The sequence below is a fragment of the Argiope bruennichi genome, chromosome 10 (genome assembly GCF_947563725.1).
Source record: "Argiope bruennichi chromosome 10, qqArgBrue1.1, whole genome shotgun sequence".
Lineage (NCBI taxonomy): Eukaryota > Metazoa > Arthropoda > Arachnida > Araneae > Araneidae > Argiope > Argiope bruennichi.
Window position 1 is genome coordinate 25,487,730 of NC_079160.1, and position 15,327 is coordinate 25,503,056.

The 15,327-nt window shown below is 29.8% G+C and overlaps 1 protein-coding gene across 4 annotated transcripts in view; it reads right to left on the reverse strand.

Moving 5' to 3' along the window:
* LOC129988488 (SH3 and multiple ankyrin repeat domains protein 2-like) overlaps nt 1–15,327 on the reverse strand; it is a 136,227-nt gene that overhangs the window by 21,084 nt on the left and 99,816 nt on the right. The window contains exons 7-14 of one of the 4 annotated variants that reach the window (XM_056096726.1): nt 11,971–12,122; nt 11,710–11,877; nt 10,570–10,831; nt 6,441–6,689; nt 3,524–3,688; nt 2,346–2,523; nt 1,060–1,133; nt 263–387 (exon numbers count right to left, since the gene is read on the reverse strand). In XM_056096726.1, coding sequence (XP_055952701.1) covers nt 263–387; nt 1,060–1,133; nt 2,346–2,523; nt 3,524–3,688; nt 6,441–6,689; nt 10,570–10,831; nt 11,710–11,877; nt 11,971–12,122 — 1,373 coding nt within the window. Of the gene's footprint in view, nt 1–262; nt 388–1,059; nt 1,134–2,345; nt 2,524–3,523; nt 3,692–6,440; nt 6,690–10,569; nt 10,832–11,709; nt 11,878–11,970; nt 12,123–15,327 lie in introns of all 4 variants that reach the window. The other 3 variants (XM_056096725.1, XM_056096728.1, XM_056096727.1) reach the window with 3 other exon arrangements.

A 15,327-nucleotide genomic window follows, 5' to 3' on the forward strand; every position in this document is an offset into this window, starting at 1 on the left:
GATAACAAGACAATAGAATGATATTTGTAGAATCTTTTACATGTTGAAAATTATTATTATAAACCCCGAATTTACAATTATTTAAAGTGTGTATACATTTTTTGGAACACCCTATATATAGATATATATGTGTGTGTGTGTGTGTGTGTTTTAAAGTTTCCTTTCGAGTTATAATTGCCCATATATTTAATAATTCAGGTTTATTAAGAAGAAAAATGTATCCGTATATTAGTTTACAAACATATCTATTTAAAATTCTTACCTCTAGTAAGAAGTCACCTTTTTTCAATCCCGCCATTTCCGCAACACCTCCTTTATCGACGTCGTCTAGATACTGCAAGCTAGGCCAAAACTCAGTGGGCTGTCTTTCCATCAAAGGACTTGTAGCTGTGAAATATTAAAAGTGATTTTTGATTATTTTTGTGCTTGTGAAATTTAAGTTAAATCATGTTTCTCTATTCCACACTACCTAATTAAACAAAAATGCATAAACTGTGATTATTTTCGAAGCGATGTGTTAAAATTAAATCTAAAAAATTAGTATAAATTAGATTCTTATAGTTATTTCAAATGAAGAAGTGGTATTCAAATGTTTATGTTAAATTTAAAGTCCTTTTCTTTTAACGCCTCTCAGATAAAACCTAATCCTTTCCTTACTTCATAAATAAGTTATATAATTTTTCAAAAAACAAAATAATAACCTACTCTTAATAATATTTGCAAAAAGTGATTTTTTTTACACATATATGCTGTTTGAGGGAAGCAACTAAGATTATTTTTAGAATATAGAAGTTGCAACTAAGATATTTTTAATTTAAAATGTGGCCACAGCATTTATATTCCAAGTTTTTTTTCTTTCGTTTCGTATATAGCATTTTCAAAAGATATGATTTCTCGTAAATTGAGCTTTGTAATATATATATATATTCTCATATTGTTTAATTTTAAATATTACTAGTAACTAACATCCATTTTTCAAAATTTCTATTGTAATCATTTGCCAAATCACCGATTTCAATTTTTAAGTGTCGAAATACCATTATATTAACATATTAGTACCTTTAGCACCTCTTAAGATGAAACCAAATCCTTTTTTCCCTTTATGAAGTATGACTGTTCTTGGCTCCCCGAAACTGAAAAGAAAAAGACAAAATGGTACAAAACAAAAACGAAACATTGTCGCAGCACATTTTGTTTGTTTGTGAATTTTTCATTATTCAAAGGTCATATATTTATAAAATATAGTATTTCAATTTAATCTATTACATTGTTCTGCTTTTTAAGATTAGAAGATTTTTTTATGCCATAAATGATAGTCGCTCCTTTCTAACAAGAATTATTTTGAACAATGGCTTCGGTCTGCAATTGAGATCGGCAAGCTGAATTTTAGGGTCGATAAACAAGGAAACAAGGAATGTGATATATTATTTCAGTGTCGTTAGAAGTGATATCCAAAACCATTTGCAGTTATATTTAAAAAAGAATAAAATTTTGCATTAGGTTTTTTTATTCAATTTGCTTTTTATTATTGTATTTTTTCAGTAATCAATAAATAATACTTTATTTTAAATACAAATGATGAGATTCAGGTTCGGTATCGTTATTAATTGTCATGAATCAAAAGTAAACAAAGAAATGTTAAAATCTCTAAATTCATTAGGAATCCTTTAGATTAGTTTTGAATGTATACCTTCTATCTTAGGTTCCACTCAATGCAATTATTTTCTTTTGAACGAAATAGAATGAGAGTGAATGCTTCAGATGATTGGGTGTTGTCCAAGGCATGCCAATCATTTATATAAAGCAAAATAATTGGTCAACAGTTTGGTGACAGGGCCGGTCTATGCACGCAAAGGCGGATAAAGAAACTATGTATACAAACAAGGAGGTATAGGAAAAAAAGACATTTCGGGTGGAAATGCTAGAAAAGTTCTGAAGCATTAAAAGACATAGGATTGAGCCGTGTTTAAATAATGCTTGGTATTGTTTTTTTAAATTTTCATCTGCTGCATTGAATTGAATTTGTAATGCAGATAATTAAAATTATAGCTCCATAATTACTTAATATTTTTTACTATAAAACATTTTAATATTATATTGTTTTGTTATTTTATTTACTATAATTCTATGTATTTTTTCAATGAGATATTGCCTTAAATAATAACCTTTAAAATTTGTAAATATCTTATATTAAAAAAACTCTTCTTTTTTTTTTTATAAAACCGCTAATAACTTCAGGCAAAATATGTTTGTATTGAAAAATATTATATATTGGAAACATATTCATTTTATAGCAGAAATATGATTAAGCAGTTGGATACAAAGGAAAAAAAATATTGTCTTACGTTTTCCATTTTCTGTTGGCATTCAGATTGCGAGTGGCGTTGGCTCTAAGACGCCCTCCCGGTGGCAAGGTGTCCGCGCAGCGGATGGTCATCTCTTGGATGCAGGCAGCTGGGAATAGGCCTTCTTCACCATCTCGACGGCGGCCTTCCAGATAACCGCTGCCACTGACGGCGAGAACTGCAAAAGAGTTCCAGTAAGGCAAGAGCAGAAGAAAAAAAATATATATATTGCAATTACTGAAACATTGAGAACTTTTTGTATATATATGTACAGTAGCTTAAGAAAATAGGATTGTCAGTGCCTTGAAACGCATATTTTATTACCGCAAATATTAAATTCCTTATGTCAGTTTCTTTGTCTCAGAATTATCTTTCCTACATGATGTATTCTACCTTATTCTTATAAATTTTATGAATAAATATATTCCTATGCTGAATTCTGTATAAATCAGTATAAAGCATACGAATGGATATAATTTTGACAATTCGTCATGAGAGATAATTAGTTTTATTACTTGATGCCCGAACCAAGGTGGTACATTGAATATTAATGATGGAATACATCAAAATATATCATAACTTTACCTGCTTATGATTATGCCTCATGCAAAATTTGTTGTAAATTATTCAAATAAATTAGGTGAGAAGGAACTTTTAGAGAAAAATTAGCTAGGAGGGAGTAGTGTATCTTCTGGATACTCGTTACGTCTGCTACAATTCAAAAGGATGTAATGCACATAAATAGAACCCACTTGAATTATTCTCTCCTTTGTCAAATATGCACATTATATACACATTTGTCAAATATACACATTTGAGAACATATTTCCAGGTTAAGTATATTGCTTGAAATGTTTTGTTATCATATTCTTTTAAAATTATATATATATATATATATATATATATATATATATATATATATATATATATATATATATATATATATATATATATATATATATATATATATATATATATATAATATAATATAATATCGTACATATTTCAGTGTATTTTGACATTTTGGACATATTTGAAGGTTTAAAAGGTATTTCTTTCTTTTCTTAAAATCATGAATAACAATTTAATATCCATGCAAATAGTGATGATTCGAAAATAAAACACCCCATGTATTCTAAATTCATTAATTAAAAATATTATAGCAGTCAGAATCTCACTTTCCACCAGATCTCCCTTGGCCAGTTGTAAGTGTCCCGAAGTCGAGGGGTTGTATTCTTCGACACAAACACAAACGGCCTCCATCATGGGAGTAGATTTTGCAGAGTCAAAGGGGTCCGAATCTGTGCCACTGCCGTTAGCGCCCGCGCCACTTGTTTCGACTGCTGCTAGGAAAAAAAAATGTCAATGGGTAAACCTAAAAACATAAAATATTTTTAAATGCTAAAAAAATTAATATTTGTGAATTATTTTTTCATTTTATGTGTCATTTGGATTGAAATCATAAAAAAATTAACTGATTTGGTTTTATTCACATAGATAAACTATTAATATAGATGAAGCTCGCGTGCAATTTAAAATGATTATTCTTTTGTCAGCACAAGCGATAAAAATATTTGTAAACAGTTTGGTACAAGAAAAAAGCAGCACTCATGAATTCTGTATAAGTCATAGCAGGGAATAAGTGGCATCCAGAACATAATGAATTGATTTCGTAATTGAGATAGGCAGATTGAGTAATGCCTGGTATATATCATTTAAAAATATATTCGCTTATTTATTTTTAACAGGTGAAAGATGCAAGCAAATTTTTGACCCCTTGGTCTCCTATAAGACTGCTACTCGGTATCCCATTTGTCCCCCCCCCATCATTAAATCTTTTTTACATTTCGATGTGGCCGAAAAAAAAATTAAGGATATAAATTTTATCAATGTTTTGAGAAGTCACTTAGTGAAAAATAAATTTCAATATCCATTGAATACACCTTAAATCTGGAAAATGGTACCTTTACCTTTCCTTTACCCCTTTATCATTCCATATTTATCAGCATTCAGCAAATTTTAAATTTATTCTGTATATTAAGGCTATCTCATTATCTCTCTTCTTCTCTAATGCCAAATATTTCTTAGTTTAGTAAAATTCCAAAATTGATGTTTTATTCACTAATCATGTAATTTTGAATAAAAGATATGTTATCTTTCAAATAATCTATTGGATTATTTATTTCATATCGATTTTATTATTTTTAAGATCAAATAAAAATTTCTGACATTTAAGGTACAACCCGAGATTTAATTCAGAGATTGTGATCAATAATTTTTATCTTGCTTTTGTAATATCATAGAAATTCTTTAGCGCTTTTAGTCAGAATTTTAATGATTTAGATTAGTAAATTTGAATAGTTGTCTATTCAAAATTAGCATCAATTTTGAAATACTACCCAATTAAAAATGATTTTTGTTTATAAAACTATTTTCTTTGCTGAATTTGTAATAGAAACGTCTAGATTAATTTTTGAATTTAGGATGGTAAATTGACTTTAAAGTTTGCCCTAAGTTTTACTCTGTTGAAACTCCACGACTTATACTAAAATAGTCATCTGACATAAAATATATAGTATTAGAACCCATATCAATCGCCATATTTTGGATAATACTCCTTTAATGCTTCTTTCAGATTGATTGTATCGTCCACCGTTGATGGTTTCATCAAGTATTGCTTCCTAATCTGCATTTTGGATTTTTTTGTGTGTGTGCGGCTTATCATGTGGTTTATCATTTGTTAAGTGCATTGAAAACGTCATTTCTAAACCGCTGAAACCACATTTTGCAAGTTGTATATTCTATTGAGTATACTCACCACAAATGTTCAATAGCAATCAATGTGCTCCTGCTGCATATTTTTTATTTTATTTTGAAATGGTATAACATAAAAGAACTTCCATTCCAGAAACATCAAATGCTGTTTGTTTGTCATGATATGTTTTTAAAGCTAAAAATAATATGTTTAAAAATTCTCACACATTAATTTTTAATGGTTGTTGTGAAACCTTTCAAATACAACTTTCCCAATTCATTTGCAAACAAAAAGTGCTATTTACACCATCTATTAAAGATGGACATATATATATATATATATATTTATACACATAAATGTATTGATAAGATGAAAGTCGTTGTGGCTTGATAGCAAAGTCTCGGCTCTTGAGCTCAAAGTGCGATTTTACCAAACTCAGTTGAGATCAAACAGTTTTCTAACTTGCATTCAGTGGAAATCAGGAAATACGAAGCAATTTTCTCATCTAACTGAGATAGGAAATCACGATATCAGTTTCAGAATAGCCCACACATGCTTAAAATAGGACTAAATTTAACTTACACTATTTCTGAAAATTTATTTAAAAAAATATTCTACAATTTTTTAAGCACAAAACATTTTATTAATTAATGTCATTTTATTAATAAAAAAACCTCGTACTTTAATTAAAAAAACGAAAAAAAAAATAATTCTAAACATATTTTAAATGATTTAGGTTTCAAACGTGACAGTAACTGTATGGCATCGGAGAAGCTATTTTGTAATATTTCTCATAGATTCTATTCTATGATGTATGATTACTAATTTTCACATTTTCATTTTCAAATTAAATGGTAAATCTAACGACATATAGGCAAAATATCCTTTTTTAATTTCCAGATTTGAAGGAAATTCGTTTATCTTTCCTTTTTTTTATGATACTAAAATCATAAAAAAATTAATTCACTTTGGTAGAACTTATCTAACCAACTCAATACTTTGGAGGAATGACCAACTTTAGCAGCATATCTAAAAATGTATTGATTGACATAATGATGGTCAGGTCAAACAAGCATATTAAATGTCCTTTCGGACATTATTGGTTGGGCCGTTTCATAATATTCTGCTCATCCAATCAGAAATTTGTCTTCCTTGTTGTTGGTGTGTTTTGATATATCACAAACCGCATTTTGAAACCGTACTGATAATGATGCCCTCAGGTAAATGTTTAGGAGTTCAGAATTTTATGTTTATAGTTACCCAGGTTCACATTGAAATTCATAGTCAGAGGGGGTTTAGATCGGGAGAGTCAGTGGGACAGGGATCGGTGTCATACTTACCAGTAGAATGATTGACCAGCGTTCCTCCGGATTCGTCCGTGTCCTCTTCCCCGGACACGGAGTGAGGTATGCCTCCATCGGAGCTGGATAAGTGCGGCAGGGAGTGGTTGGAAGGGCAGGGAGAGGGGGGTTTCCCGCCTGATATGACCAGTTCCAGACGCGGATCACTGTGGTTCTGGCTGGTGGTGCCCATATTGGCTGCGCTGGTCCGCCGCCTTGGGTTGTATCTCGGTGCCTCTCGGTATGGCACTATCAGAGAGGATAGAAATTGTTTTAACAACTTCTTAGCCAAATTTTTCAGTTTTTTAAAATGGTTTTTTTTTTTTCATAATCTTTAATGCCAATCGTTTTTAGAATAAATCAGGTTGACTGCCAATTAACTAATGGAATTGAATTTCGATTTGTTTAGGGAAGTTTCACAGAAGTACTTATGAATTTCAACGAAAGATTGCAATTCCTTTTTTTTAGCCGCAAAGAATGGGACATTTATCGAGATCGATGAAAATATTTGTTAAACTTTGGGACAAAATAATTCTGTATGAATTCAAAAAGTTCTGTATGAATTTGGTTTGTATGACGTCATAATGTCGTAGTGAAATCAGTGTGCATGCCATCTGATTCACGTCACCTAGCATCATTCTTCACGTCATTTTTTTTTTTTTTTTGAAATCTAATTGGTTCTCAATCTCTCAGTTATCCGAAGTTTAAATAAATGACGAACTTAAACTCTGTATGCATCAATCAATTGATTAATAAATGACATCAATAATCCCCCCCCAATTTTATATATATATATATATATATATATATATATATATATATATATATATATATATATATATATATATATATATATATATATATATATATATATATATATATATATATATATATATATATATATATATATATATATATATATATATATATATATATATATATATATATATATATATATACTATGATTTTTAAATTGGTATGAATTATTAGAATTTAAAATGAGATTATTCCCTTCAGAATAGGAAATTCTTAGCCAATTTGATAATTAGAATGTGAAAATTTAATTTTGCATAGTATTTGAATAGACGGCAAATAAATACCCGAATAAGTTTATTATTATTTTAATACATGTGTTCTGCGAATCGCATTAATTTTATAGCCGTCGAAAAGTTTCTAATTATTATTGCATCCTTTTGTGAATTTCAAATGATGTTTATTGTGTTGACGAAAAGTATTATAAATATATAATTAAGAGAAGCAAATGAGTTTAGCAGTCAATGTATTTATTTTGTACCCTAGAGAATGGCGAACTCTTCTGTCGGAAATCATATTGCATTAGATAAACTGTGTCGTATTGAAATGGTCGTTCTTGTGAACATAAAAATGCAATCTATTCTGCGTTCGATACTTATGAAAGATATTAAACTGTATTTTCAAAAAAATCGATTTTTTAGAAGTTCAAATTAATTTTTTTTTCTTTTCTGAAAATGTAATGAGTTTTTTTTCTCGTTTTTATAAATTATTTTGCTAATTTATATATTTATTTTCTGTTTATTATTCTTTCAATATTTATGTATTTTATTCCTGAGAACATTCAATTATGAAAACAGTGGGTGTGATCTTTCCAAAACTTTTTCACGTATTTACCCAATGTAAATTACCTCAACCCCAATAGCATTGGCGAATAAGTCGATCTAGCATTTTAACTGAATCTATCATACGAAATATATTTTAGACGCCTATTTTTCGACCAATTGAAATCAAAAATTGATAAGGAACTACAATTGTAGTCAGAAGATCATATATAAAATTTAATTGATTTAAGTAATTACATGCTTGTGAAAATACAAAAAGACAGATAGTCGACCCAATGGCAGATTTTATTCGAAATTAGACAAGAATTTACATTTTAGACGAGCACTAAGTTTTATTAGTCTAGCGGTTTATCTTTTTAAGCTTTCTGGTGTATTTGTACTCGAACAGCAAGACAAATAAGCCGCCTTAAAATGGATTTTGTTCAAAATGTGCTAGAAATTTACAAATTTGATCTGAAGTCCATATACCGAATTTCATCTACCTAGCTCAAAGTTTGTTTGTTTTTAATTTTTAAAAATTTTTTTATACTTATCTTATTCACAAATAAGCGAACTGACTGACAGACACAATTCCAAAAATTTGTTTTTTGGACTCGGAGATATCTAGAACATAAAGAATTTGCCAAAATTTCGAATTCAAATTCTTTGATGATTACAATACTTTCTCTATTTCATGTACGAAAAAATACAAATTCAATTTCGTCTTAGAAAATTATGTTTGGGAAATTTTTGTAACTATTCAAGTGTGTGTATGTTAAATGACTTTTGTTCATTCCCTACATTAATATTTTCATATATTTAATTAAAAATTAAATTTTTACATTTATAGCTTTAGGATTATTTTTTAATTCTTTTTTTATATTTATGGAAATCTTAAAGTAATATTTTATTAACATGCATTTGATAAAGTAAGTTAACCTTGTAATTCTTTTTTTATTTAATTATTTCAAAGAGTGTTATGCTCATTATTGTATGCCATCTTCTGGGAATCCTCATTAAAAAAAATGATTATATTTCGTCAGACTTTCGTACTGTTCTTATGTTGAAATTCATAAATGAAGAACTTGTGACTTTTCCACAAAATTCGCTCGACTTGATCTAGAACATAGTTAACTTATTTTTTAAAAAAAATGATAAAATTTGTCTGGCAATTCCAGGATGCAGGAGAACCCCCAGTTAGTAAAATTATAAACTTAAGCTAAGAAATGGATTAAAGAACTAAGGCAAGGTTTCACAAAACAAACTCGAATGAAATGAGATAGGGTTAGGATGGGTGCAATATGTAGTTAGATCTAATTTAAGGGATATAATTGTTAACAGTATAATGCATATATTGGACATATATGTGCAGGAAATGAATATTTGCATACCTATTTATAATACAAATATATTAAATGGAAACATTGAAAAAACATTAAAGAAACATAAATATATTCATCAATATTTTTTATTTGTGCAATAATTTATTAATTTTTTTTATAAATATATTAATATTCGACAAACACGCGCAAATTCTATTTACCATTATGAAAATAATATTTTTTTATTTATGGTATTGATATTATAGTTTGGGTAGTTATTTCCCAAACGTTAAAATAAGTTGTTTTTTGCTAGAATAAAATTTTTCTATTTCATTAATATTTAGCAAAATCAATAAAAAAAAAAATCAAAAAATTTATATAAAATAACATGCATCTTGCGAAATAAGTTTAAAAAATCATAATGAGGATTGAAACTTACAATTACTTTTAAAGTTAAATCAGATATTTAAGTTTATATTAATCTCTGTTAATGCAAAACAAAAACACCATTTAATGAATTTTTGTTATTGTGCAACAGATACAAAAGTATTAGTATTAATATTAGAGAAATATTGCAACGAATTAGCCCTTTCTATTGATTTTGATTCCCATTATGAGCATATTATTGCTAAATTATTTCATTTTTCATTTTAATAGCATGTTAACATTTTATATGAAATAAAACTTTTCCTCTTTTTAGTGAATTCGAATTTGTCTCAAGTATTTCTAAAAGATTACAATACTTTAATTTCCATTGGTTTAAACATCAGAGATATCATCCTGCATGTTGAAATTATTAAACATTCGATAGTGATGCACAGATACAGAGGTGATGGCTTAGTATTTGTTATCTGACAATTAACACATATTGAAATGATCCATACAATATGTATTCAAATGTCAGACCTGTTTCAGCAAGTTCTTTTGTTTAAAGTAATGGGAAATTCACTCTATCGAATTAGGCCCTTTATCGAATTCAGGAAGTTAGGCTTACCTTTGGGATTAAGATTAATTCTTCCTCTTTGATTCTGTGCTAGATCAATTTTCGATGCATTAGTAAAAATCAAATATGAATCTACTCTACATATTAGCATCTTTAATAATCTCAGGCCTTTAATTATATGCATTCATGCTACTTTCATATTTAGAAGCCTGTGCTACTCATTTATCTTTGAAGTTTGGCGGTATTTTAAAGTTACTGACCATGAAAACAAATAACTACTAGCAACTCACCCACATCTTCCGGTTTGTGGTTTTTAATAATCTCGGCCAGTCGGAGGTTTCCTGCAATGATGGCCACTTGGTGGGGGTTCTGATTAGCATAGTTAAGGGCGTTCTTGTCGGCACCTCTGAAGAGGAGCACCCTGGCACAGCTCTCCTGGTCGTTAACTGCGCAGACGTGCAATGGCGTGTTCCCGCTCGCATTCCTCGCGTTCATGTCAGCGCCATAAAACAGCAAGTGCTCCAGGTGTTGAACGAGACCGTATTTACAAGCCTGGAAAATCAGCTTCCGTTAGTAAATAACTAGTACAAGTTCTACAGATTTGAGCGATAAATAGACGTCTTTAATATAGTCAGTCAACTTGCACTTAAACTGTAGAGAAGTGTTACCGGACTACTTCTACGGATTTTAACAATAAATAAATGTCTTTTAGTCTAGTGTGTTAACCTGTACCTAAACTGTAGAGAAGAGTTAATGAACTAGTTTTACAGATTTGGACAATGAATGTCTAATTAGTTGGCTTGTACTTAAACTGTAGTTACGGAACTAGTTTTACTGATTTTGACGATAAATAGGTGTTAGTTTGCACCTAAACTGTAGAGTTACCGAACTAGTCCTACAGATTTCAACAGTAAATGAGACGTCTTTTAGTCTAGTTAGCTTGCACCTAAACTTTAGAAAAGAGTCACCGAACTAGTTTTAAAGATTTTGCCAATAAACAGGTGTCTAATCAGTTAGCTTGCATCTTAACTGAGGAGTTACCGAAACTAGTTCTACAAATTTGAAAATAAATAGACACCTTTTAGTCTAGTCAGTTAATTTGCACCTAAACCGTAATGAAGAGTTACCGAACTAGTTTTACAAATTTGAACAAAATACAGGCGTCTTTTAGTCTAATCAATTATCTTGAACCTAAACTTTAGAGAAGAGTCTTTTAGCCTAGCCTTTAATAAGTCTTTTAAGGTAAGTACCAGAATATTAAAAATGATGTTTTAACGCTTCATTTAATTAGCTTAGTGTTATTAAAGGCTAGAAGCTTAGTGTTATTAAAAGTTAGCAACTATATTTAGTCTACATTTGAAGAAATCCGTTACAGAATAAGTGAATGAACTTGTCTAGATGGAAAGATGTCTAGATGGAAGAAATCTCACCTGATGCACTTCTTGCCATCCGTGCGGATCTGCCGTTCCGATGAAGGCATGATCGTGGAGCAACATTTCGGTGAGCTGCGGATTGCTGTTGTACAAGACGGAGTAATACAAGGTAGTCAAGCCCCGAGAATCCTTGTAATTGGGGGACGAGCCAAGATCCAGAAGCGTCTGTTCAAGCACATCAATTCGATTATTAATACAGCATTGTCAACCAAATGAAGGAAATAATCAAATAATGTAGGTTTGAATGGATGTACTGACCCTGAGCGCTTCCAGGTTGTTCTTCTCGACTGCTTTGTGAAGCACGGTGGCCCCGTCTTTTGTGCGAAAATCTAAGTGAGCTCCTCCGTTTACTAACGCCATGATCACCTTCGCCGGATGCTTCAGGGAGGTCGCCAGGGTCAGTGGAGATTCTTGGGGGATAAAAAAAAGAATAAACGACTCAGTCGTGTTTTCAATTAAAAAAAAAGGGCCTAAATAATAGGTTCTTTATACCAGGATAAGAATGATGACTATATCAAGAGAAATTTCTTTTGCTTTTATAGGCTGAAATAAGCGTAAATAAATAGTAGGGGTTGTCTCTCCAAACTTTTCTCGCATACTTTCTAATGATGATGATGACGATGTCGTGTCCGAGTTACCACGGAAAGGGGATGTAGTAGCTTCTGAGGGTAAAGACTCCTGAGCACCCGATGGCAGACGTCTGACTTCTAGCTCAAATGAAGATGACACACACACATTCGCTTGCACATCCCCTTTTTACAGGAGGGGATGGCTATACTTTCTAATATAGGTGTTATTACCAGAGAACGCTTTACATGGTATTAGCGTAAAATAGTTACAAAATATTATCTTTTGGAGTGAATTTAGCATTTTTACCGAATCTGTCATGTCATCTTCGGCGAATTAGTTGGCGATTAGTCCCCGGGCATGCAGTTAATAGCATCCGAAAATCGAATTTGTGTTTTAGACGTGTTTTTCCCAATTAATTGAAATAAAAATTTGATGCAAAGATAAATCCCATTCCAAATTTAATATATTTAACTCACTGCGTTTTTGAGTTATCGTGTTTATATGTTTCTTAAAATTCAGACCGACAGATGGTTAACCTATCATTGGATTTGGCTCGGAATTTCATAGGTGTTTACACTATAGATGGTAAATATGTGTACTGAATTTTATCCATCTAGCTATTTTTTTTTATCTAATTATAACATTAATTTATATTCGAACAGAAGACTGACAGATTTTTTGTAACAGAATTTGTTCAAAATTTGATAGAAATTTACAAATTTGGTGTAAAGATCGTATACTAAATTTCAACCTTCTAGCTCAAAGCGTTTTTGAGTTATCTTTGTCATAAACAGACAGACAGATGGACATTTTCTAAAAATGCGTTTATCAAACTCAGGGTGGTCTAAATCGTGGAGGATGATTCGTCAACATCTCAAATCCGAATTTTTTGACGTTTATTATACTTTCTCTATACTACATACAAGAGAAAATAAAAATTAATTCGAAGTGTGGGCAGAAAGTAATTTCTAAAAAATGATTAATAAAACTTGATAAGAAGACGGGAAGTAAAATAAAAAAAAAGTAGTTATATATGTACTTTTATTAGAAATGGCTTTTATTGCATTCTAAAATGTAGATAAAAACAAAATAATAAAATCGAGAGGAGCTGATACAAATATTATAAATGAATTGGAATTTTAATCGCATTTATAATGAATTTTTAAACTGATGATTGTTTCGAAATTTTCTTCATTTTGATATTCATTATGGTTTAACTTGATTACTTATTACTTCATGCTTTTGTAATTTTATTTTAATCTTTAAATTTTTAATGAAAACATTACTTTCTTCTCTTTGACCTTTAATGTAATTTATAATTCATTATAATGAACAAATTATGAATTCATTAAAGAATTTTTCTGCAATTCCGTACCAGCTGGCTTTTTTCATATGGAGCGAAAATTTACAGATTAATTAATAATTAGATTCTGAATATCTTAAAATGCAGTATTGCCGATAAGAATAAGAAATATTAAAAATTTCAGATTTCTTGTATGTCAGGAAATGGGTGATAAATCGGTAATAAAATTTCTAATTATTTACAAATAGGAAAGATGTTTAATGAAAACATATAGTTAGTTGACAAAAGTATCAAAAAACTCCAATTTGTAAAATATACGGAGCAGAAAATGCAAATACAAATAATAATCAACACAAAGTACATTTATATAACATAAAGTAAATATTATTTGCAATATACCCTACAAATAAAATATCTATAGTTTCACAAACATTTATACATAAAATTCGATTCAGTCAAATATTCGTTTCAATTCAATTAAGTATTCACTTCAAATTGATATACTAACAATAAGGCGTAATATAATCAAACTTGAGAAAGATATTACAATTGGAATTTTGTTAAATGGTTAATTAATCTAAATGCATAAATAAGCAGAAAATAAGCAAACAAAAAAAGATAATTGAATTATCCCTCGAAATATTCTAAATTCTCAACAAATTCGATTATCAGCATATATAAGAGCGTTTCTTTGTGTGAAGAGTATGGGCTTTAGTTATGAAAGCTTCTTTAGCGCGAGTTGAAGTTCTCCTTGATAAATCCTCAAACCCTACATTTGTAATAACATAAACAAATAAAACAAAGAAACGGAAGTACAAATCTCTTACTAATCGATTTAATTCATCACGACATACGGCCAATCATGCTTAGCATTTGATTTAATAAATCTTAAACAAATATTTGTCTTCCACTCTGAAACAACACATATTTTCTGAATGGAGGGACAAATCGATCCGTTTGTTCATTTCATGCTTCATTAATTTTGCCGAGTTATCGATAAATCTCAATTATGAATTGCACTCACCCACTTCCATCTTGGTTCTAAGTATTTTAATCAATCATCCAAAGTGAAGCGCTTTATAATGTCTATTGTAATAAATTACAACTCGAGTTTCATTATTAATTTTAAAAATCATTTCCTGTGCTCTTACTACTCTAGTTAAAACGCTTTGAACTAGACGACTTAAATTTCATATACGACCTTCAGATCATATTTGTAGATTTCTATCAAATTTTAAGCAAAATCTGTCTGTCCGGCTGACCGAATAAAAGTTAACATGATAACTACAAAACGAAGAGAGTTAAGTAGATAAAATTTAGTACATAGATTTGACATCTATAGTGTAGACATTATCAAATTTTGAGCCAAATCCAACAACGGGTTAATCATCCTATTCTTTCAGAAACATATAAATGATGATTCAAAACAAAATGATTTAAATATATGAAATTTGGTATATGTTGTTTTGTGGCTGCAAGTGTAAATTTTTTTGTTTCAATCTATTGGAAATTTTTTTCTAAAACACAAATTTGATTTTCGGATACTTTGAACACCGGATGTCAGGGATTAAGCGCCAAAACACTCGCCAAGTTTCACACGATAGATTCTGTAAAAATGCTAAATTCAAGCAAAAGATTAATATTTTACATTTATTGTATGCCAATACCGTACAAGATTTTCTCTAAGATAACACCTTTATAAGGGAACATTTTAAAAAGTTGGGTTTCAAAAGAGTCATAGA